General features: G+C 41.5%; 1 protein-coding gene across 7 annotated transcripts in view; it reads right to left on the reverse strand.

Annotated features, from left to right (window-relative positions):
• Positions 1-26,559, reverse strand: part of LOC114568716 (collagen alpha-1(XIV) chain-like) — a 317,958-nt gene that overhangs the window by 157,482 nt on the left and 133,917 nt on the right. For all 7 annotated transcript variants that reach the window (XM_028598365.1, XM_028598362.1, XM_028598361.1 and 4 more), the window contains 5 exons: positions 23,376-23,498; positions 21,510-21,659; positions 11,047-11,163; positions 4,170-4,319; positions 1,076-1,150 (listed from right to left, as the gene is read on the reverse strand). In XM_028598365.1, the coding sequence (XP_028454166.1) occupies positions 1,076-1,150; positions 4,170-4,319; positions 11,047-11,163; positions 21,510-21,659; positions 23,376-23,498 (615 nt within the window). The remainder of the gene's footprint in view (positions 1-1,075; positions 1,151-4,169; positions 4,320-11,046; positions 11,164-21,509; positions 21,660-23,375; positions 23,499-26,559) is intronic.

Consider the following 26,559-nt stretch of genomic DNA (forward strand, 5'->3'; position numbering starts at 1 on the left):
TATCCCTTTAAGAAAGAAATCTGCATTATAAGACACTAAGTTTTGACTTCTTAAGAGGACAGCAATCATTCAAAGATTGAGAACTAAACTAAAGTTGCAGCCCAACTGATTCCTCCGAGTATCATGATAATGCATACGCTTGATTTATTTATTTTTTTGCCAGTTTTTGAAGAAGGGCATGTTCAATGCCATTTGTTTTTAATCTACTTAATGTTTTTTTGGGCTTAACTTTGGAGCTTTTTTTTTTTACATGATGTCGGCGCATTTTACGTAGATGCATTCAGCGGCAGTCGGAATTTTGAGAATCGGACGAATAATTTGGTTTTTACAGCTTCTTTCCAAGGGTAAGAGGTTCTTTTTCGTTTTTTTACTCGGCAAGCTTTCATACAAAACCTGCTTTTTCAAAACCAGCTGGCGGGTTACGGGGTTAGGAGGGGTTAAAGTTAAACTTACACACAATATTGTATACCGACTGTATGGTTCCTGGGCTTACATACTAAGGCTAGTTTGGATGGGTTATTATTCGGTTTGATATAGATAGACGGAAACGACGAAGAAAAGAAACAAAAAAGTAAATGTATGTATGCATCTGTGTCTATGTGTATGCATGTGTTTATGTGAGTGTAGGTAGGCAGATATACGGTACATGTATGTGTATGTAAACATGTATAAATAAGCGAAGCATCAAATTGTGTTCTATTTAACGAAAGGATATAAATAGAGAAAGGGGGAAAGGACCAGAAAAGTATTGTATATTTTTTTTTTTACTTTTTCCTACTCCTTTTTGAACATGGGAATTTCTCATTTGAATCGCTTAGAATAATTTGAGAAGATCGGCTATTGTTTCGGAAACAAAGTGACGTCACACTGCAGATATACGTGTATATACTTATACGTGTGTGTATATATATATATATACACACCATACCATACCATAGACGAAAGTGACAAGCTTCACCCCTCCCGAGTTACCCCAGTTAAACAGACGAAAACAGCATCATTGAAATCAATAGGTCAGGGAATCTGACTGGAGACAATCCACACTACAAACTACAATATAAAGTCGGCTCTTTACCTTCCTTGGCAGGGGGGATCGTGGGTAGCGGCGTGGTGGTGGGGGGCGTGGTCGGTGCCGGCGTCGGGATGGGTACTGCACAGAGAGAATAGACAAGACGCGCACAGACACACACACACACACACACACGAAGACATGAAAACCTGCAATCAGGACCACATTCACTGTAGAACAATCTGTAGGGGGGCCCCCCATTAGAATCAAACTTCCCCTCTGGCACGTACACAAACGAGTGAAGAGAGAAGAAGAGCCACACGTTACGTTGGACATCCAGAACGTGTGAAATCACTACGTTCAGCTCTGTGATTTCAGCTCCTGTGTAATTTAGAATGATCACAGGAGACAGCCTCTGCTTTCAACCCAAAACCCTTTACTCTTTAGGGGGATAACTAGATCACACGTACACAGATACACACACACACACACACACACACACACACACACACTAGTTCCACTCGTCTAATTCAAAGTCTAACTGTCTCTGCTTTCAACCTGACACCTTTACTCTGTAAGGGGGGGACTAGATCACACGTACACAGACACACACACACACACACACACACACACAAAATGACACGCACGACACACACACACACACACGTGATCGAGTTCCCCCATACGCACGCACGCATGCACGCACGCACGCACACACTCTCTCTCTAGTTCCACTTGTCTAAATTATACTCCAACTGTCTCTGCTTTCAACCCGTTACCTTTATTCTGTGTGTGTGTGTGGAGGGGAGGGGGGGGGAGAGACTAGATTGCACACACATACGTGTTATCTAGTTCCCCCATATGCACACACACACACGCGCGCACACACACAAACACACACACACACAAGTTCCACTCGTCTAAATTAAACTTCAACTGTCTCTGCTTTCAAGCCATTACCTTTAGAGGTTTTTTTTATTACCTTTTGAGTGGGGGGGGGGGAAACTACATTGCGCGTGCGCGCGCACTAACACACACACACACACACACACACACACACACACACACACACACACACACACACACACACACACACACACACAGGGTCCCTTCATTCGGGGCTGTTTAGCCAGCCAATCAGCTGCGGCTTACTCGTGATCACAGGTGGGGGAGCGCTGGGTATCGGGCGGGGACAGTCGTTGGGAGAAACAGAGGCTCCGCCTTTCATCAGCATCCAAACAACGCTATAAATCACGGTGGAGGAGAGAAGCTCCTAGCTTACCAATACCTGCTCTGGGAGAAGCAACACTCTTTCTTTACTCCTTTCTTTTTGGTCAAATCTTTTCATAGTACTCGCCTGTGCAGCCTTTACACATCAATTAACACCTTCATATCAGTCCCTCCAGAAAAACAGCATTATGCGATTGCATTTTTTACCAAATAAGCCGCACTTTTGACGCATTAATATGCCGATTTCCGGCGCAAAATATGCGGGGCTTGCACGATTTCATAATCCCCGCATTTTCGTTGCAAAAAAAGTCCCATAATATATCTTAGCAGAAAGTTGAAAAATGTTGCGTTTACTTCACACAAGAGCTGCCATTTTTCTCGTCCCTCCCTAGCTCCCTCCCTCCTTCTCTCCCTCCCTAGCTCTCTCCCTCCCGAGCCTCCTTCTCTCCCTCACTCCCTCCCTCCCTCCTTCTCTCCCTCCCTAAGCTCTCTCCCTCTGTCTCTCCCTCCCTAGCTCTCTCCCTCCGTCTCTCCCTCCCTAGCTCTCTCCTTTAGTTCTTCTCTTCCTCACTCCCTACCTACCTCCCTCCTTCTCTCCCTCCCTAGCTCTCTCCCTCTGTCTCTCCCTACCTAGCTCCCTCCCTCCCCCTCCGTCCCTCCCTAGCTCCCTCCCTCCCTCCCTCCGTCCCTCCCTAGCTCCCTCCCTCCATGCCTCCCTCCCTAGCTTTCTCCCTCCGTCTCATCCTCCCTCCCTAGCGCCCTCCCTCCTTCTCTCCCTCCGTCTCTCCCTAGCTCTCTCCTTTAGTCCTTCTCTTCCTCACTCCCTACCTAGCTCCCTCCCTCCCTAGCTCTCTCCCTCTATGCCTCCCTCCCTAGCTTTCTCCCTCCGTCTCATCCTCCCTCCCTAGCTCCCTCCCTCCGTCTCTCCCTCCCTAGCTCTCTCCCTCCGTCTCTCCCTCCCTAGCTCTCTCCCTCCGTCTCTCCCTCCCTAGCCCTCTCCCTTAGTCCTTCTCTTCCTCTCTCCCTCCCAAGCTCCCTCCTTCCGTCTCCCTCCCTAGCTCTCTCCCTTAGTCCTTCTCTTCCTCACTCCCTCCCTAACTCCCTCCCTCAGTCGCTTTTTCCATCCCTCATTCCCTAGCTTTCTCCCTCCCTCCCTCCCTCCCTCCCTATCTCTCTCCTTCCATCTCTCCCTCCCTAGCTCTCTCCCTTAGTTCTTCTCTTCCTCACTCCTACTCCAGCTCCCTCCCTCCTTCTGAAAGAAAGGAAGAGGACTCGGCTTGCATCGCTCCGATGGGGGATAAAAGAGGTTTTATGTTGAGAATGACGTGATCTTCCTCTCAGCCTGTAGTGGGCTTTTCTCATACACGATGACAGCTGAAAGCAGTTTCTGTGTGTGTGTGTGTGTGTGTGTGTGTGTGTGTGTTTTTTTGTTATATTGTTATTATGACAGATCTCTGGGTGTTGAATGGAGGAGGTAAAGTACTTGTTGCGTGTGTGACATTTCCACCGTAAATCGATGCAGGAAAGGGCACAAAGTGGTGGATGAACATTCACCAGAATGCAGGAAGGTGTTTGAATCCAATATATTATTAGCATTATAGGCTTACTGGCCTATAGGTAATGTAGTCACTAAGGTAGCCATCCTAAGGATTCAATGTGCCACATGTACAGTATGTGCAACATTTAAAGATGATTTCTAAAATCAGGCCCACAATGATTATTTTAATAGCTTAGTATTCTATGCACTAAAAAGGTATGTATAAAGGCTTTAGGCCAATTTAATATGCAACTTAATTTTATACAATATACAGTATGTAGTCTCTTTTTCAGTTCAGGGGTCCATGGTTTAAAACACGTTGAAGACCCCTGCTCTAATATACAGTACACTTGTGTACTCCTGTCGCCGTTTGAGGGCGTCAGGTGCACTCACGAGTCTTCTCCGTGACGGTGACTGCCGGCCCTTCGCTCCCGTCCGGCAGCTGAGCGTACACGCTCATCTTGTACTGCGTGTTGGCCTTCAGGTTGTTGAAACAGTGGCGGTTCGCCCCTCCGCTCAGCTTCGTCTCCTGCCTCTGGCCATCTAGCAGGGAAAAGACAAGAGAGACGCTCGTTATCGTTCCGGGGAAAAGGCCCGATAGCTTTCCTCCCATCCCGTATGTGTCCCGTATGTTTTATTCGGACTCCACAATACATCAATTTTTTTCATTTTCAGGTTCATAATTGTAATTTGAGATTGTACCAGAATAGGATTACATGGTTTAATTTTCATAAAAACACCATATTTTTGTTGTACTGCACATTGCTGCAGCTCCTCTTTTCACCCTGTGTGTTGAGCTCTCTGTTTTAGCTACAGAGTGAGACATCTCAACTTCTGTAACATCTTTGTTGGCAGTCGCACATGTTCAGTAGCTAAGTAAGGACTACATGAGCTAGCTAGGTAAGGACTACATGAGCTAGCTAGCTATTTAAACAGCTTTGGTTACAAGGCAGGATTAGCCGGGAGGCTTCTTCTAAACGAGGGCACACTTCACACTTTGCGTGGAAAACCATGTTCTTTTTCGGATGTTATGGCGCTTCTTTCTGAGTTTTTGTCACCTTTTTTTCAACGTTTTTTTTTTTCGTAACTTTTTCAACAATTTTTTGTCGCTTTTCTCAATAAATGTCCCGGGACCTCCCTGGATAGTTGGAGATCTCTAGAAAGAAAGAGAGGGACAGAAAGACAGAAAGAAAGAGACAGAAAGGAAGAGACAGAAAGAAAGGAAAGAGACCGACAGCAAGAAAGGAGAGAGACCGAAAGGAAGAAGGAAAGAGACCGAAAGAAAGAAGGAAAGAGACAGAAAGAGAAACAGAAAGCAAGCAAGGAAAGAGACCAAAAGAAAGAAGGAAAGAGACAGAAAGAGAAACAGAAAGCAAGCAAGGAAAGAGATCGAAAGAAAGGAGAGACAGAGACAGAAAGAGAGAGAGAAAGAAAGAGACAGAAAGGAAGAAGGAAATACAGAAACAGACAGAAAGAAGGAAAGAGACAGAAAGAAAGGAGAGACAAAGAAAGAGTCAGAAAGGAAGGACAGAGACAGAAAGCAAGAAAGGAAATAGACAGAAAGAAAGAAAGGAGAGAGACAGAAAGACAAAGACAGAGACAGAAAGAAAGAGACAGAAAGAAAAAAAGAAAGAACAAAAGGAGAGAAAGAAAGAGACAGAAAGAAAGAAAGAAGGAAAGAGACCGACCGAAAGAAAGAAAGTTCTCACATTCTCATTGCAGGACTTGTACTTGTACCAGAGTAGTTTTGACAGTGTGGTATCGGTGCTGTTACTGCAGTAATGAAGGATCTGAATACTTCTTCCAGCGCAGCCAAACACTTAACTCTCCATTCTTTATCGACCTCTCCTACCTCCCTCTCTTTTCCACACCATTTTCTCTCCTTCTCCCGCGGCATGTTCTCTGCTAATTATTCACCAGCTGTGCAAACATAAATCTTCATTTATCCGAATTGTGAGTGGAGAGCAGGGACACCTGGTAGCTGCCTTTCTACAGTACAGGCCAAAAGTTTGGACACACCTTCTCATCCAGTGTGTTTCCTTTTTATTTTCATGACTATTTACATTGTAGATTCTCACTGAAGGCATCAAAACTATGAATGAACACATATGGAATTATGTACTTAACAAAAAAGTGTGTTTTTTATTTATATATATAACATATTTTTTTGTCATTCTGTACCTTCTTAAGTTGTTATCCTTTATGTTTTATTTATTATAATTTAGACGGTGTTTTAAACTATCTCTTGTGGTAATCCTTAATACAGGTTTGTTTGTAAGTGGGTGGGAGGGTGGGGCATGGGGGGGGGGGGGGTATGCTCTGGTTCAAAAGGGGAAAAATATGAATATCCCACTGTACAGTAATTGCTTTTTGCAATTTTATCATCCAATAAAAAAACCTTGAAAGAAAGAAGAAGAAATAACTGAAAACATGTCTTATATTTTAGATTCTTCAAAGTAGCCACCCTTTGCTTTTTTTTTTTTTTTTTTAATAAGGGAAATAATTCCACTAATTAACCCTGGCAAAGCACACCTGTGAAGGTAAAACCATTTCAGGTGACTACCTCATGAAGCTCATTGAGAGAACACCAAGGGTTTGCTGAGTTATCAAAAAAAGCAAAGGGTGACTACTTTGAAGAATCTAAAATATAAGACATGTTTTCAGTTATTTCACACTTTTTTGTTAAGTACATAATTCCATATGTGTTCATTCATAGTTTTGATGCCTTCAGTGAGAATCTACGATGTAAATAGTCATGAAAATAAAAAGGAAACGCATTGAATGAGAAGGTGTGTCCAAACTTTTGGCCTGTACTGTGTGTGCTGTCAGTGACAGAGAGGCCTGCAGGTGATGGATAACAGCCATTAGCACCTCACCATTTTGGTGGCCGTATTAAAAGTCAATCTTACCTTCTGAGGCGATGACTGAAAGGTGGACGCGTGCTATCGAATGCCATCTGTTGTTTGATGTGTCGGGAGCGTGTTATCGGTTTCAAAGAAAATGAGAAAACAGGCAATTATTTCTGTCGGCGCTGAGCCCGCTGGCTCCGCGCGGGAATCAGAAAATGACTTCAGTAATTGCAGGGCTTTGTTTATTTGGTTTTTTTTTTTATTGTGGAGGTGACTTTTGGTGCAGAGTCATTATTGACAGCTAAATGAAGAAGCTGGATATATACCAGTACATTTAACAAATATAGGTCTCATAAAGAGTCTAATAAAAGCCTCTGGGGGAGGGGGGCAGGGTTGAAGTTGCTAAACAGTCGTAGCGCTGCGATTTTCCCTTCAACATCCAATATATAGAGTTTAATGGTAAATGGACTGCATTTATATTCATACCTGCAAACTCAGAAGTGCTGGAAAATGAATATATATATAAATAAAGGAGCACCTTGTTCAATTGTATTTGTCTGTTCTGTATGTTCAAAAATATAAAACAATAAAAAGTTGATCTAAAAAAACAAAAAAGGAGCACAAAACGGCGACATTAAAGAACGGCTTGTGTACTGCTAAGGCCACAGGGACAAAATTAAAATAGGGCTGTCCTCGACTAAAGAACTTCTTAGTCGACTAACACTTATAGGATTTTGTCGACTAATCGATTAGTTGATTTAATCGACAGAGCTGTGAGCTTTGAGAGGTGGTTAAGACTAGAAAAGCACAATATAAATGTAGTTAATTAACCATCTGTAAAACTGAGTTTCTCCACAATTAATCCTGCAAAAGCACCACTTTAAATCTTGTGTTTACCATAAATGTGCTCAGAAGTTTCTTGGAAAGGAGTAATTAAGCATGAATAAGCATAAAAAAATGACTAATGGACTAAAGAAATCTTAGTCGACTAAGACCAAAACGACCGATTAGTCGACTAAGAGGTTGCAGCCCTAAATTAAATATATTTATTAAAAATGTAATAACTTATAACAATAACTTATGGGTCAAACACGGGACGAAAACGTAAGCCCACCCACGACCTTTTCCTTAACATATCTGCGACGGCAATAGTCCCGACCGAGCACGTTTAGTTAAAGCGCGTTATGTGACGCTAAAGGAGACTTTTAGCGCCGATAACAACGACAGAGGCGCCTGACCAAGCGGTAATTTCTTCGGGAAATAACAACAGACTCCGAGCTAGCTAGCTACACGCCGAAAATGTAAAGATTTAGGTCAAAAGAAGAAGTTTTGAAGAATATTTGGATGGTGCAACAAGGCAGATCTGCTTGGTTATTTCAGGGAATGATTGTAAAGATTTACAAAGAATATGTTTAGGGCATTTCCTCTCTAACTGGGACGTTTTGGGACTGATTGGTGGGATTGCTGTGGAGGAAGTACACACGGAGATACACTGGTAATGAGCCAATGAGGTTTAACCATGTATCAGCTAATTTAAATAGCTCACGGTACTGTATTGTGTCAACGGTTAACTTCATGTAATATTGTATGAGTTGTTTTCTTTTGCGGGGTGCAAATGTCCCACAAAAACTGGCGATTGGTTTAAAGCGGTGTGTCAAACTCAAAAGGACCCCCCTGGAATTTGGCAGACAGGCCGACTTTGAGACTAAAAAATTCCCAAACAACCAGAGAGTTTACCAACAAAATAAAAAGTTATAACCAATCTGTGTTCATATTGTGGGGCAATTCGCTCTCAAAATAAAATAAAAAAGCAACAGAGATGATTTCTAGTCCCTCTCTGTTTAGTCAGCCAGTCAATCTAAGCTAACGTTAGCTTGGTAGAGCTCGTGGGACTTCCCTAACTGAATAATTACCGCAAATATGAACACCAAACTGCTCTGCTAGCTCTATCTTGTCATAACTAAGATGTCTGTTGAGTTTTATTTTCCCACGGATAGATTTAGATACCAAAACGTCCGCGAACTTCAAACGACAGCGACGATTTCAGCTAACTGGAGCTAACGTTTGTAGAGATCTCTTTGTAGAGATCGTGGGACTTCCCCAAACTGAATAACTATCGCACATTTGGTGTTTTTCCCCCATCGAAAATCACACAGCACAGCTGATCCAAACATATCCATATAAGTTGTTTAATCCGGTGAATCACTTTATATACTAGTTGAAGAGCTTTTGTGTGCTTTCCCGCTGTGGTTCCTGCGTTACTTACGCATTTTAACCAATACTTTTCCATGACTTTTTGGCAAATTTCCATGACTACATGTTCCTGAAAATGTCAGTCGACATTATACAATAAGAATAAAAATCTGTGTTAAAGTTTACCCTCAGAGGTTTAACTATAAATGAATGATAATGTATGTGGTTCATAGTGGGATTCTTAATATCGCTCCCCAAATACAACGTTGAGGTAAAGACTACGTGAAATACATTTATTAATCACATTTTACTATGCTGTGTTAAAAGCTAATTCCATGACTTTTCCAAAACTTTCTGGGTCTTTTTATGTTTCCAAAATCTTTCCAGGCCCTGGAATTAGCATTTTTCAACTTCCATAACTTTTCCAGTTTTTTTTCAAAACGTATGAACCCTGATGAATACAAAAAGGTTTTTGAAACAGTTTTTTTTTTGTTTTTTTAAATTCAACTCCGTACTGTCGACGCAGAAATGGCGGAGTGATATTTTAAGTGATGCGCCAGCTGAGCTGTAAATGGCTCTGGGTGTTTGAGCCCGTTCTAAATTTCTGGTTGACCGATCAGATGGTTCTGGTCGGATCTACTTGTTGTATAATTACTTTCATTTTCTGCAACGAGAACATCTCATCCCAACGCACGCTGGCAGCTACAACACCGACCTTTTGTCTTTTTTTTTTCTTGTATTGCCTCACACGGCGAATGTAAATGTCAGCCGGGGTTGCGATGCGTGAGCCTTTCCTTTGTCTACTCAGTGTCTGACTGCACGGAGAAACCTTTAAGGCTGTCAGCGCGTCTCTGGTGGGATACAACAATATCTTTGTCGTCTCGGAAGAGGCGGACAGTCTCTCTGCGCTGCATGCTCAGACTCCCACTGATGAAGGCATGTATGAGTGTATGGCTACCAGCACAGATATGCAGCGTGGGAGTTTGATGGGAAAATGGGAGGGTGGGGGGGGGGGGAGAGAGAGAGAGAATCACAGCTGCGTTTACAGTATTATGGATGCCACTTTCTTAACCCTTGTGTTATCCTCCCCGGTCAAAATTAACACTTTTTAACAATTTTCTCCTTTTTTTCCACGTTTTTCTTGCTTTCTTTAATGTTTCCATTACCACCAGTATATTCACCACTAGAACCAACTTATTTAACACTAGTTTTACACTTATTTTTGCAATTCCTGATCAATAAATCTCATTTATATAAAATTATCCAATTTTTGCGTTAGAAAAAAGCTGAAATTATGAATGATTTTGACTAAAAGTTAAGATCAGAGATTTGAAGGTAATGGATAATCATATATATATATATATATATATGTCAAAGCTTAGTTTATGGATGATGCTATGAAATGGAATAAAACACCCAGAATTCAATGAAAGTAGTGATCAGATCCTTCATTTCACTTGAAGAAGAGCGTGTCATGGAACCATCCATGGTATTTTGGGGCAATTTGGTTGGAAGAAACTCAAATGTCTGATGTAGAAACTTTTGAAAATGGGTCAAACTGGACCTGAGGACAACAGGAGGCTTAAGTGATGTCATGTTTAATAACCCTGTCAGCCTCGGTTTGACGTCAGATAATCCAGAGTCAGTAATGTAGCAGGAGAGGGGGGAGAGATTTGTGTGCATGCGTGAACCTAATGTAGTTTGTTTATAGCCTGACGAAGCTTCTCATGCTTAAAAAAATTCATGAAAGGGGTGTTCATTTGTGAAGATTATCGTGCTGAACTAAGTTAAGGTGGGCTGCTTTAAGGTGGACCACCTATTCTCCCTCGCTGCAACCGTTAATATATCTGTAGCCATGGTGTGATTTGATTTAAAATGATTTAAGACCTAGAACTTTAGAACACTTTTTAAGACCGTGATTACATTGTTCGTTTGTTATGTTTGTTTGGACCTTCTTAGAACCAGGGATGCACCGTAATGATGCTGTCGTTGATTACGGGAAGGTGTTTACGTAGGTGCACCGCTCAACGCAGTAGGCTGTGAGAAAGTGGACATGGAACTCGTGAGCAGAAAAAGTTGTTGTTTGGCAGTACTTTCAGAAGCTTAACCAGTGGATTTGGTATTCAGCCGAAGCCCAAAAATCTGGATTTGGTGCATCCCTAGTTAGAACTCAATAAAAAAGGGAATTTCAAAAGAACTGAAGAAACTGCTGCTGTGTTGGTACTCACTGAGCAGAGACTCGATGGTCACTCGGTAGGCGTTGGCGTGTCGGTGAGGCTGCCACTGGGCGCAGAAACTGTTCATCCTCACCTGGTACGCACTCAGGTTAGTCACCCCCAGATACACTGCAGCAAGGATAGAGAGAGAGAGAGAGACATTTATAGAGTGGTTTTCCATTTTTCCAGTAGTAACTGTATGTCTGCATGTGACAGGAGTTTTACGGCATTCACACATTTACATCATCTGGAATTCAGTTCTTAAAGGTCCTATGACATGCTGCTTTTTTATGCTTTTATATAGACCTTAGTGGTCCCTTAAAACTGTATCTGAAGTCTCTTTTATATAGGCCTTAGTGGTCCCCTAATACTGTATCTGAAGTCTCTTTTATATAGACCTTAGTGGTCCCCTAATACTGTATCTGAAGTCTCTTTTATATAGACCTTAGTGGTCCCCTAATACTGTATCTGAAGTCTCTTTTATATAGACCTTAGTGGTCCCCTAATACTGTATCTGAAGTCTCTTTTATATAGACCTTAGTGGTCCCCTAATACTGTATCTGAAGTCTCTTTTATATAGACCTTAGTGGTCCCCTAATACTGTATCTGAAGTCTCTTTTATATAGACCTTAGTGGTCCCCTAATACTGTATCTGAAGTCTCTTTTATATAGACCTTAGTGGTCTCCTAATACTGTATCTGAAGTCTCTTTTATATAGACCTTAGTGGTCTCCTAATACTGTATCTGAAGTCTCTTTTATATAGACCTTAGTGGTCTCCTAATACTGTATCTGAAGTCTCTTTTATATAGACCTTAGTGGTCCCCTAATACTGTATCTGAAGTCTCTTTTATATAGACCTTAGTGGTCTCCTAATACTGTATCTGAAGTCTCTTTTATATAGACCTTAGTGGTCCCCTATTCCTGATTGGTCCATCTGAGCTTTCATTTTCTCAAAGGCAGAGCAGGATACCCAGGGCTCGGTTTACACCTATCACCATTTCTAGCCACTGGGGACCATAGGCAGACTGGGGGGGAACTCATATTAATTTAAAAAAAAAACTCATAAAGTGAAATTGTCATGCCATGGGACCTTTAAAATCTCTTTTTGTTCTGAAAAAAGTTTGAGTCTAAAGAGTGAATTCATGTGTATCAGTTGCAATTAAGATAATGGCTCCACAAAGGGGAAAAGTAAAGCTTATCCTGTGGTAAGTATCTCTTTAACTTCATCAACATCTCTCAGTCACAGTCAGCAGTGCAGGATGCTAATGACACATCCCATATTATTTCCACCCTGTCATGTCTTTGTCCACATTTGGCCATTATGACTCTGTTACGCTGACAGAAATAGCGTTGCGATGTAAAAGCAAACTCTCGGCTTTCTACTGACCAAAAAAAAAAAAGAATGCTTGTAAGCATTCTTCTCTACATGCTGCTGTAATAATTAAAATTGTTTATAACTTTTCTGAGCGCACATCTAAGAAACCACACACCGTCGTGTTCCCAGATGACAGATTTAAAAAAAGGACGGCCAGTTGGCTTCAAGGACACAGACGTGCATTTTTTTTTTAATGGAGTTATTCACAAAGAGAGATATATAACTTCACTGTCTTTGCTCCAGCAGTGTAGCTTACTGTGTGTGCACACTCACAAACAACTCCGCACACACTCGATTTATGCAAATGGTATGTATGCGCTTTCATCGTCCGACTTTTGAAAGCCTGACTTGTTCTGAAAGACGTCAGGATGCATGTTTCTGTGAGCTGGTAATGGCCTCGCACATCACTGGATATTTTACACTCCCTTTAACAAATCTGGACCCTTTTGCAGTTGAGGCAAATATCTAATCTGGATTATTTCGGACTCTGTACAATGTTTAGAGTTGTTTGAATTGTATAGAGTCCGAAATAATGCAGATATGGATATGGATATTGTAAACATCTCAGCATGAGATTTAATTAGAGGAGACAAAGGGATTGGTCACCCGGCATCTGAACAGCGCAGTGCAGTGGGAGAAAATCACTATCAGACAGCCCGCATTTAGTCGATAAGTCGACTAAATGGCCTTTTTTTTGTAAAGTCATATGATTTTCATTCTGAATTACTTATTTCCTAGAAGTCCGACCCACGTCTGAGCACATCTCTGGTAAACACTAAATTGAAAGCAGTGCCTTTGCATGCGCTCGATGGTGTTTTAAGCCCCCAGCGATGCCTGGAAGGCAATGTTGGGGGCTTAAAACACCAAACACATGATTCTTTGTGTAGTTTTGTAATTACCACTTACTCATATACTGTTGATATTCATTTGCAATCATGTCTATATATTTGCCTTATGCCCCCTTTGCACCTTATCTATTCATCCCAATGTTAAAGCTCCTTTTTAAATGCATTTGTGTTGTATTGTGTTTTACTGTATTAATAGTATTGTATTGTTACTGTATGGTTTTTAAGGTACCTGGCTGCGAAGACACCTTAATTTCCCCATTGGCGATTAATAAAGCCATCCATCCATCCATCCATCCATCCATCCATCCATCAACAAAATCATATGACTTAGAGTTTCTTTAGTTGAGGACAAAGGCAGAGAGACGATATTTATAAGGTTACAAATCAGCAGCTACTTCTGCTTATTGTTCAAGTCTTGATGACTTCTTTCACAATCTGGACTCAAACGGTTTCTTGTGTTTCTTAAAATGCGAACGTCTGTCCATCACTGGCTGTTAAAACTGTACACAATTTGAAGCCGAAGTGAAGTGAAAATTAGGGGTGTCAACATGAATCATTGCATCGATGCACCGTGATGCCTACGTGGACGATTCTGCATGGACTCAGTGACAGACCATAATCAATTATAGCCAGGGCTTTAAATGAACTTATTTTTGATCACAAGCCAACATGGCTAGTAGAGTATAACGTCACCAGCCCATCAGATTCTCCACTAGCCACATGTCTGTTTGTTTTTATCCTAACTAATGTTAACTACTTCATTTCAGCTCCTCTGGTTTGCGTCGCGCCGTTCCAATCGTCTTCTCCATGTCAGCGTGGCTCCTAATTGGTTCCATGCACGCTAGGCAACGTAGCAGACGGTGGTACGACACATAACGACAAAGTGTTCATGGGAAATGTAGGCTTAGTACTACAAGCAGTGTAACCAGATAGGGACTACGTTTTACAAGCCAAACACACACACACACACACACACACACACACACACACACACACACACACACACACACACACACACCCGCTGACATTTTATTGGAGGAAAACAGACCAATCTGGCAACATTTCTGCAGACAGCCGATTCAAACAGATGCAGAGTTATTTGCTTCATTCATCACCAGCCAAACTGGCTCGTAACTTTACAATGTAACTCGCCAAAATTTATTTTTAAGGCCTGATTATTGCCTATTGATGTTGCTTGTGGATTTTCAGGTCACTGCTTTTTTTTTGCCTTTTGTCTGCGGTGTTCAGACTCAAGAACAGATACAATAAAAAGGGGAGTTTATATATATATATATATATCTGACTGCTTGAATTTGTTGATGAAAACCATAATGTTAAAGTGCTCATATTATGCTCATTTTCAGGTTCATAATTGTATTTAGAGGTTATATCAGAAGAGGTTTATGTGGTTTAATAAAAAAACACCATATTTATGTTGTAGTGCACATTGCTGCAGCTCCTCTTTTCACCCTGTGTGGTGAGCTCTCTGTTTTAGCTACAGAGTGAGACATCGCACTTCTGTTCCATCTTTGTTGGGAGTCGCACATGCTCAGTACCTAGGTAAGGACTACTAGCAAATCAGAAGCAGAGTATGAGGGTGTGCCCTGACAGTACCTAGGTAAGGACTACTAGCCAGTCAGAAGCAGAGTATGAGGGTGTGCCCTGACAGTACCTAGGTAAGGACTACTAGCCAGTCAGAAGCAGAGTATGAGGGTGTGCCCTGACAGTACCTAGGTAAGGACTACTAGCCAGTCAGGAGCAGAGTATGAGGGCGTGCGACGTTAGCAGCTAGGCGAGCATTATAACGTGTGTTACAGAAGGTGATGCATCATGATATCGATATTGAATCGAGAGACCAGTAAAGATTTACACCCCGACTGGTCATGTGTGCCTTCTCTTGAACCAAGATTCAGAGTATGTGCTGTTCCTTTCAATTCTTTCAATTAATTTAGAGCAAAATGAAGGGAACGTTTATCCAAAAACATGTCATAGTACAGGATATGCTGAGTTTGCCTGGCCTTTTTCCTTCAGTTTAGTAGTTTTGTGCATGTTCCTCCTGTTCATATGTGATCATAGTAGAGATGGTCCGATACCGATACCAGTATCGGCTCCGATACTGCCTTAAACACTGGTATCAGGAAGTACTGGAGTTTATGCACCGATTCAATACCACGTAATAAAGCCCTAAAGAAAATCTACGTTAAAGTAGTTTATTTATGTTCTTTTTCCGTTATAACTGACTGTCAAACTGGAAAATAAAAGAAAGTTCTGTGTTTGTTCATGTTTTACAAAGAGTTTAACCTGAGCCAGACCGACAACAAAGATAGAAATCATATCAAATCCAGGGATAGTAGTATACAGTTGTTAAAACATATGGAAAATATATGACACACTGGTATCGGATCGGTACTCGGTATCGGCCGATACGCAAGTTCAGGTATCGGAATCGGTATCGGGAAGCAAAAAATGGTATCGGACCATCTCTAGATCATAGACAGCTTGATGACAGCTCCTCTAGCTGTTTGGTCTCTAAAATGTCAGATAACGGTGAAAAATGTGGATCAGTGTTTCCCAAAAGTCCAAGATGACGTCCTCAAATGTCTCGTTTTGTCCACAACTGAAAGATATTCAGTTTGCCGTCACACAGAAGAGAGAAGAAACTAGAAAATATTCACATTTTAGAAGCTGCAATCAGACATGATATGCATCAGTATCGCTAAAATGCAAATGCCCATCCATCACTGGCTGTAAAACTGTAGTGAAAAGGGTGTTAAGAGGGAAAAACTGGAACGCCCTTCTATTATATTCTTCTTTTATGTGTCAGCAGGATCTGGAAAAACTTGTCCATGCTTTTATCTTCAGTAGACTTGACTACTGTAACGGTGTCTTTACAGGTCTCCCTAAAAAATCAATCAGACAGCTGCAGCTGATTCAGAACGCTGCTGCTCGAGTCCTCACTAAAACCAAGAAAGTGGATCACATCACTCCAGTACTGAAGTCTCTACACTGGCTTCCAGTGCCTCAAAGAATTGATTTCAAAATACTTTTACTGGTTTATAAATCACTAAACGGTTTAGGGCCAAAATACATTTCTGATCTGTTACTACATTATGACCCACCCAGACCTCTCAGGTGGTCTGGGACAGGTCTACTTGTTGTCCCGAGAGTCAGAACTAAACAGGGGGAAGCAGCGTTCAGTTTTTATGCCCCACATATCTGGAACAAACTCCCAGAAACCTGTAGGTCCGCTGCAACTCTCAGTTCTTTTAAATCTAAGCTAAAGACCTATCTTTTTGATGTTGCTTTTCTTTAAATAATCTATTTTATTAACTTTAATTTCTTATACTGCACTGTAACTTTTATTATTATACTGCACTATCAATTTTATTCTTGTCTTTTAATGTTTTTAATTTGTTTATTATTGTTTTTTAATTGTTTTCTAACTGCTCTTTAATGTTTTATGTAAAGCACTTTGAATTGCCCTGTTGCTGAAATGTGCTATATAAATAAAGCTGCCTTGCCTTGCCTTCTCCTCTTTCAGTCCTGGACCAGTGGGACGTTGTGCAGCTGTGTGACATTGACTCATCGGTCCACTCATCTCTCCTGGTCCACTGGCTTCATTAACATGCTGCTGAGCAATGTGACAGACGCTCCATTCATCCTCCGGGGATCCCACGGGCCTCATATCATTATACTCTCTCTTCAACTCCACCCGTCTCTCCATCTTTCTTCTTCCTTTCCTTTTCTTCAGGTTAAGTCCCCTTCCTTCTCCTCTCGTCGATTCATACCTTCGTCGGGCATCAACCCTTTACATATTTCACTCTCTCTCTCTCTCTCTCTCTCTCTCTCTCTCTCTCTGCCACAAACCAGACTTTTGTTTCACTCTAAACGTTGCAGCTTGCAGCAGTTTGAGCTAGAAGCCTGAGAAAGATCAGACGACTCCCAAGTTAAAAAAATATGCTTTCTTAAATCATTATATTCTCTTTTCAACAGCACCCATCTCTTCATCTTTCTTCTTCCTTTCCCCATCTTGTGTAGGTGAAGTGTCCTTCCTTTCTCCTCTTTATTTCTTTGACCAACCCGCCCAAAACATGTCCGTCAAATCAACCAAGAAGGGCTTAATTGTCATGCAGGCGAAGGAAACTCTGGCTGGATTCATTTCGAGCGACATGTTCGGGCATTTGGCTTCTTCAGGTGAAGTCCCCTTCCTTTCTCCTCTCTTTTTTTTTCGGGAGGCAACCGATTCACGCCTCGCTGTCGTCCATTAATACCTGACAATGGGTACCTTCGTCGGGCATTAACCATTACATATTTCACACACTCTCTCTCTCTATCTCTCTCTCTTTTTGTGCAACAAATCAGACTTTTTTTAGAGGCTTAATTGGAAAAACGAAGACTCTGCTGTTTCTCTGCAGAATGTCGCATCGGCCTCATATCATTATACTCTCCTTTCAACTCAACCCATCTCTCCATTTTTCTTCTCCCTTTCCCCATCTTTTATAGGTGAAGTCCCCTTCCTTTCTCCTCTTTATTTCCTTGCCCAACTCCTCCAAACATGTCCTTCAAATCAACCAAGAAGGGCCTAATTGTCATGCAGGTGAAGGAAACTCTGGCTCCAAATGCAAAGTGATGTGGCCGCGATTCATTTCGAGCGACACGTTCAGGCAATTAGCTGACACTTTGCGTTGAGAGCTCTTAGCCAGAGAGACGTTAGAGTGGATAAAATACGGTGTCACAAGGCTCAAGGACATCAAACGATCAAACGAGAGACCTTTCAGTTTCAAAAAGGGCCATTTTCCCCGACAGGCCGGCCCGTGGTGAAGTGGTTAATTATGCAGGAGAGGAAAATCCAGGTAGCGGTGGAAGAAGTATTCAGATCCTTTACTGTAGTAAAAGTACTTACACCACACTAAAATACAAAAAAAAAATACTCTGTTACAAGTACAAGTCCTACATTGAACATGTTACTTAAAGGTCCCATGACATGCTGCTTTTTGGATGCTTTTATATAGGCCTCAGTGGTCCCCTAATACTGTATCTGAAATCTCTTTTATATAGACCTTAGTGGTCCCCTAATACTGTATCTGAAGACTCTTTTATATAGACCTTAGTGGTCCCCTAATACTGTATCTGAAGTCTCTTTTATATAGACCTTAGTGGTCCCCTAATACTGTATCTGAAGTCTCTTTTATATAGACCTTAGTGGTCCCCTAATACTGTATCTGAAGTCTCTTTTATATAGACCTTAGTGGTCCCCTAATACTGTATCTGAAGTCTCTTTTATATAGACCTTAGTGGTCCCCTAATACTGTATCTGAAGTCTCTTTTATATAGACCTTAGTGGTCCCCTAATACTGTATCTGAAATCTCTTTTATATAGACCTTAGTGGTCCTCTAATACTGTATCTGAAGTCTCTTTTATATAGACCTTAGTGGCGTTTGAAAGCCATGATGTCTCTCTCTCTCTCTCATGGGTGGGCCAAATTCTCTGGGCTGGCAAAGCAGAGAAAGGGGAGGTAACCTTGCTCCTTATGACCTCATAAGGAGAAGATTCCTGATTGGTCCATCTGAGCTTTCATTTTCTCAAAGGCAGAGCAGGATACCCAGGGCTCGGTTTACACCTAGCACCATTTCTAGCCACTGGGGGACCATAGGCAGGCTGGGGGAACTCATATTAATGTTAAAAAAAAATGCCATGCCATGGGACCTTTAAGTTAAAGTCTGTAAGTATCATCAGGAAAATGTAGTTAAAGTATTGCGTTGATTGATCGAAGCGGGCCGGACACTCAAAGAGCCTCGGAAAAGTGTCCACGTCGCCAACGAGATAACTTTAAAGGCTACGGTGCATAGTTTTTGTCGCCCAAATGAGGAATTCTAAGTAATGACAACAAAACTGTCGGCGCGTCCACATGATACAAGCCTTCAGTAATCTCGCACCCCTCCTCCGAACAGGTGCTAGTAGCCAAGGAGGACACGGAGGATTACAAAAACATGATGTGTAATATAATTATCTTCACTGGAGTTTCTGCGCGGGAAAGTCGCCGGACGCCACAATCTTCCTAACATAGTCACACTGAGAGATCCAGAGAGAGTTGTGTGGAGCTGATAGTCTTCATTAGCTTTGTAGCAACTCATTTGGCGATGGCTTGAATGTAACAGACGTTCATTAAAAAAGGTACAGTGTGTGGGAATTTCTCCCATCTAGCGGTGAAATTGTATTTTGCATTCAAACGAATAGCGCTCTTTAGCGCCTCGCTTTTTCAAATGTGTGTTGCAACTACGGTAGCCGTTAGGTACCAAGAAGCTATAATTAAATTTTTTGCTTTGTTGGCAACGAGGATTCCTTCTCCCGTGACTCGGCATAAGTACGATCCTCCATTATGAACTAAAGGGCAGTGCAGGCTTTCAAAATTGCCGGGGCAGTGACAAGCTCCTCCCACTGATCTCCTTCTCCGTTTCAGCTGGTTTCGGTCACGGGATGCTGACTCTGAACGAGAACGCGTTGTGGATTAGCTAGACAGGTAGGCTAGTGCTCTATGTCCCTCTCAGTGATTATAGTTTTTCAAAATGGGGGAACAACATGGAAGTCTCCTTGGACTTGCCCGTCCAAAGTAAAAACACAGATAAGAAATTCTTCGCTTACGAGGAAAAGTCAGATCATTGGCAGAGGTCTTTTTACACCAATTAGGACATATTTATGAATGACGTCATTGATTTTAGCTAATAAAATACTAAAAACAATTCACAGTGTACCTTCAATATAAAAAAGTTACGCACTAAAACTTTCAACAATTGCATTTACAGTTTAGTCCAGGGCTGCAATGTAGGGCTGCCACCTCTTAGTCGATTAGTCGACTAATCGGTCGTTTTGGTCTTAGTCGATTAGTCATTTTTTATGCTTATTCATGCTTAATTATTTATTTCCAAGAAACTTCTGAGCACATTCATGGTAAACACAAGATTTAAAGTGGTGCTTTTGCAGGATTAATTGTGGAGAAACTCAGTTTTCCAGATGGTTAATTAACTACATTTATATTGTGCTTTTCTAGCCTTAACCACCTCTCAAAGCCCACAGCTCTGTCGATTAAATCAACTAATCGATTAGTCGACAAAATCGCATAAGTGTTAGTCGACTAAGAATTTCTTTAGTCAAGGACAGCCCTACTACAATTTAATTAGGTGAAGTGTCCATTAAAAGTGTCAGACGGATATCAAGATACTGACATGTCCGGCTGCTTCCCCGATTAGATTCGAGGAGATTGTTGGACAGGGAAGATCGATAAAGTGTATCAATGACGAGATTTAGAAAATGCCAAACCAAACCAATTAAGTTACAGAAAACGACAAGATCTGAGAGCAGAATTGATTGAGATTTTATTGCATCTTAAAAAAACTGTTTTCACTGCTTATTGGATTCAAAATGGAGACTCTGCTCACTCTTGGTCCATTAGTCGACTAATCGGTCGTTTTTGGTCTTAGTGGACCGAGATTTCTTTAATTGATTTGTTGCTGAGCACATTACTGGTAGACACACGATTTAAAGTGGTGCTTTTGCAAGAATTTTTGTGGAGAAACTCTGTTTTATAGATCTGTGGAGCTCGTGTCAATCTTTATTTGTTTTAAAATATAATTTTTTGGGGCATTTCCGCCTTTAATGAATAGGACAGCTCAGACATGAAAGGGTCGAGGAATACACCTCTACAGTGCTAAGCACAAGTGAATACACCCATGCTAAAGTTGACTAAAAAGAGGAATATAAAAAAATCATTTGGAAATTGATCTTAATGCTTTAATTAAAAAAATTTGGAAAAATCCAACCTTTAAGGACACCAATTTTCTTTGTGAATGAATAATGTATCGTAAATAAATAAATGTTCTTCCTTAAAATACATGGGGCATAAGTCAGTCCACACCTATTTTAAATTCCCATAGAGGCAGGCAGATGTTTATTTTTAAAGGCCAGTTATTTCATAGGATACTATGCATCCTGATCCCTTGGCCTTTGGAATTAAAATAGCCCCCCCACATCGTCAGATACCCCATACCTAGAGATTGGCAATAGCTGGTTTGAATTGCATTGAGAGATGATCTTATGGAAAGTACCCCATACCAATCTCCACCACTTCCATTCCTTTACCCCTAGACCCCCACCACGTTATACTGTATGTGTCCCCCCAAAGGCCCATTCTGAGCCAGGAAAACAAACCCCCGTGCATGTATGTTTATTACTTCTTTTATACTTCAGACTCACAGGTCTTGGCTCTCCCTGAAAGGGCCTCGCTGGATCCGGTGGTGTAGGAGGCGATGACTTTGACGCTGTACTCCGTCCCGCTGAGCAGGTTGACGATCAGCATGGTGTTCACGTCCTCCCCCACGAAGGTCTCCAGAGCGGGACCAGGAGCTGCAGGCGAGGGGGGGACAAAGGTGGAAAGAAGGACAACAGAGGACTGAGTTCAGATACCTTCGTTAGCTTTAATTCCAGTGAGAGGGAGGGTAAATAACTGAAGTGAAAAGGGGTACAAAAGCACAAGAATATGACAATAAAATGTGTCTGTAGCCATGTTTCCATTCACACGTTTTGATACAAATTAAGTAATACTGAATGAAAAAAGCCTTATGTACAAAAATTCGATTGAATTTCATGAACATGAATTTCACAATCTCATCTGATTTTCTCTTAATCAGTAAACGGCTTATGCTATAAACGATGGAAACGTTATTTTCCGAATAAATAATGAATTGCGATTATGTTTTAGGTGATTTTATGGTTGCAACCCGCCATAAAACGAAGAAGAAGAAGTAGTTTTAGTTTTAACAAAGACAGATATAAGAGGACAAACGAGGAGACAAGAGACTTTTTGAATATCATTTACAATTTCATTTATTTTAGATAGCAAATAGTTTATTTATACGCGTTTGTCATGAACTGTTGCTACTTACGAGTCATCTCAACGGCTCTGGTGTATGCTGTGACCATGATTATTAGCGTGTCCCTCAAACGCTTCAGAGCAAAATGTATCAAAATGTTTGTTGCAGATATTCATGATTTCACGGGGACAAATTACACAATAATCCAACAGGAAATTTTGCTAAATATTCTCTGGGCAACCTGAATTAAACTCGCCATGGACCTTTTCCACAACCTTCCCTTTAGCACTTTCATTCATGGCTGATATGAATGTGAAACTCCACAATATGACATTATATACACTGTTGTGTGTAATTAATATAATCGTCTATTTGCGTTTTAAGGGGACTTTAGAATTTTAGGGCCCTATTTTAACAATCTAAGCGCACGGCGTGAAGCGCCTGGCGCAGGTGCATTTAAAGGGCGTGTCCGAATCCACTTTTGCTAGTTTAAGGACGGATAAAAGGGTCCGTGCGCCTGGCGCGTGGTTGAAAAGGGCTGTCCTTAGTGTCTTCATTAATCAAAGGTGTGTTTTGGGCGTAACATACAATCAACCAATCAGAGATCATCTCCCATTCCCTTTAAAAGCCAGCCAAGTTTGGACCTCGGCGCATTGCTGTTATGGAGGATTTTCTAAGCAGGAAGGAGAGATTTTTTAGGAGAAGAAACTGATCTGCTCGTGTGTGAAGTGAAAGTGTGCGAGCAGATCATATATGGCACGCCGACTATACAGGTTTTGGTTGGCCAATGGCGCAATCACTTCCCGCTGGCTCGAGATAGCAATATGCCCAGAATGCACCTGAACACACCTCCCTGTAAGACCGGCACACCCAGAATGCACCTGAACACACCTCCCTGTAAGACCGGCACGCCCAAAATGCACCTGAACATACCTCCCTGTAAGACCGGCACGCCCAAAATGCACCTGAACACACCTCCCTGTTAGACCGGCACACCCAGAATGCACCTGAACACACCTCCCTGTAAGACCAGCACGCCCAGAATGCACCTGAACAGACCTCCCTGTAAGACCAGCACGCCCATGGGCGCACAGATGGGTGCTGGTGCATTTGCTATTTAAATGACGTGGGCGCTGGACAGGTGCAAGATAGGGCCCTTTGGACTTGAGGACAGAATGATCTAAGATTTGAACATACTGACAGTAAAATTATTTCAGGTTGTGGCAGATTTCGTGTGCGTGCGTGTTACCAGATAGGGGCTGGTAGACGACCCTGTAGCCCATGGTGGGCGATGGTGGAGCATCCCAGCTGATCCTGAAGCGGTTGTACCATTCCTCCGATAGCCGCAGGTTCCTGGGAGCTGACAGAGGAACTGAGGAACAAAAAATAAATAGATGTTATGTTTCTATTAAAATTAATTTTAATTATTTAATTAATGTTGGCAAACTAATAATGTGGATTATGTTTCAATAAGTCCTCTAGGTTTATGCAAATACTACAACAGCAAATTAAGGCCATTGTATGTAAAAATAATAATTACAAAGCTGGAAAAGAGGATAATATTTAAAAAAAAAAATTACGAGAATTTAAAAAAAACTTTGTATGGTGGCCGAGACGAATAAACAGATATGTAGACACAACACAAATGCAAAAGCCACAACACAAATTATGTAAAGCCAGTATAAGCAGGTTTAGGGTTAGTATGACAGGAACCATTTTTCTTAGGCCCCGGCTAAAACCTCTTTTGGGGGGCGCCAAAACTTTCTCCATGCAGGAAAAACCCTGAAAGTTTGTCACAGCGTATGTGTGTGAATAACGTTATCCTGCAGTAGTGTTTAGGTTAGACTATCCAAGTTTTTAACATAATAACAGTACGCAATCATAAGAAAAGATAAAAATGAAACAGTTTGTGAACAGTGTTTTCTGTTGGAGATGGTGAGTCCCTTTGGAGGGGGGGCTTTTATTGGGCTTTTTTCACCTATAATGTACACAAAAGATATATTACTTATTATTATTAATATAAGCACTTTAACAAACTTGACACGGGAGCAGGGTGTGAAAATAGCACATATTTAAGAATTGATGAATAAAATTTGATAAATAAGTTAGGATAATACGGATCAAGAGGAAAAGTCCAATTATGTAAAGCAAGTATTAGTAGAATTTGCAGGTTTAAAACCAGATTTCAAAACCGTCCCAAAAAGGCACAAGTGAGTTGATTTGAAGAAAGTAGAAAATGTACTTTTCTTTTTGCGTGTGAGAATGATGAAAGGAAACTGCCGTGGGACAGCAGAGAGCATTCGAGAGAGAGAGAGAGAGAGAGAGAAATGGACAGGGAGAAGCTGGAAGGACAGACACCGAGTTGGCAAGAGGAAGATAATGAGGAAGAGTCAAAGGAGGAGAACATTTGATAACACTGAATAGAATCTAAACAGTCAGCCCAGTGAGAAATGTTCCTGTGCTGTTACAGAGAGACAGATATTAAACCCAGCGGAGATATCGCTGACAACTAGGACAGGAATACTGAAAACTAAACCAATGGCATGACAGCATTAATGGTAGCCAATATTTTTTTAAACGTACTTTCTCTGGGGAATGTGTGGATTTCATTTGTGGTTTTTTTAATCTCTGTAGAAAGTCCATTCTGTTCCTCCCGAACCTTGATAGATTCACATCTTCTTCTTGCTTGAAAGGGAAACCTGAGACTTTTTCATATCCAAATGAATCGGAGTCTGCCTGCCGTTCTGTTTAAAATGCTAAAAAACCTCCCATCATTCCTCCCCGAGTATCCATCCCTCTCACCATTTTATGAACTTAAAAACCTTTCAGATTATAAACTGGCTCTTCTGCCTCATTTTCCCTCTTCACCGTTAAAAAAAGACCAATTATGCACGTATTCAGATGCTTTTACTTAAAGGGATACGCCACCGTTTGTTGAAAAGGGCTCATCACGGTCTCCCCTAGCTGTAGTTAGGTGGGCCAACGCATTTTTTGTGCATGCGTCGTTTTAGTCCGGTGCAACACCAGCAGCGCCGCCGCTAGTTAGCTTAGCATAGTGAATGGAATCCTATGTTGCCGGTTAGCATGTTGTGAGTAAAAGTGAGCCAACAAAAGACAAAAAAAAACAACCTAATTACTTGCACTGAGACAAAAAAATGCGTTGGCCCACCTATCTACAGCCAGGGGAGACCGTGATAAGAACTATTTCAACAAACAGTGGAGTATTCCTGCAAAGGTGACGTAGGTAGGTCTGTGAAGATCCAGGACTTAGCCCAAAAAATGTGAACATCGACAACTTCTCAGTCGCTCCCCCTCTTTCCGCTAAAGCCCAAAACGGTCTCCTAAGCCCCTCCCCCCACAAGGGAGAGCTGTGCACGATAGAGCGCATGTGAAGAGGGGGGAAGGGAGGAAACCTATCTGCAGCTCGTGCCTGGGGAAGGGGGAGAGGAGGACGCTATGAAATGTGTGTGCCTGAGCAGTGATTGACATGCAGTTAGACACGCCCCCCTGGCCCTGATTGGTGCATCTGAACAGGTAGCGGTAGATTTTTGCAAATCTCACTACAGGCTGTAGGTGGTTCCAGATTATTTTTTAAATGACCTGCTTCATGTTGTTCTACTGGAACATAGTATCAGTTTCAGCAAATATGACAGAAAGGTAGTTTTAGAAGGCTTACCTACTGCATCTTTAAGTAAAAGTACTACTACCACACTGTAAAAATACTCAGTGACAAGTAAAAGCCCTTTGTTCACCATCAGCTCCACACAACTCTCTCTGGATTTCTCAGTATGACTGTGTTCAGAAGATTGTGGCGTCCGGCGATTTTCCCACGCAGGAACTCCAGTGAAGATAATGACCTCTTCTGAAGAGTCCATCAGGGTTTTTTTTTTAATCCTCCATGTCCTCCTTGGCTACTAGCAAGAAATTGGACCTGTTATCCAATGTTTTTTATATCCGAAATAAAGGAAGTCGTATTGAGGGTAAAATATTTTGGAAAAATCGACAAAATCGATGACAAAAAGCTTCAAAAACACCACAAGAAAGTAGGGCTGTCCTCGACTAAAGATATTCTTAGTCGGCTAACACTTATAGGATTTTGTTGACTAATCGATCAGTTGATTTAATCGACAGAGCTGTGCTCTTTGAGAGGTGGTTAAGACTAGAAAAGCACAATATAAATGTAGTTAATTAACCATCTGTAAAACTGAGTTTCTCCACAATTAATCCTGCAAAAGCACCACTTTAAATCTTGTGTTTACCATAAATGTGCTCAGAAGTTTCTTGGAAATAAGTAATTAAGCATGAAGAAGCATAAAAAATGACTAATGGACTAAAGAAATCTTAGTCGACTAAGACCAAAACGACCGATTAGTCGACTAATCGACTAAGAGGTGGCAGCCCTACAAGAAAGTGTAAATAATGTTGGAAAAAGT

This window comes from Perca flavescens, chromosome 14 (assembly GCF_004354835.1).
Source record: "Perca flavescens isolate YP-PL-M2 chromosome 14, PFLA_1.0, whole genome shotgun sequence".
NCBI lineage: Eukaryota > Metazoa > Chordata > Actinopteri > Perciformes > Percidae > Perca > Perca flavescens.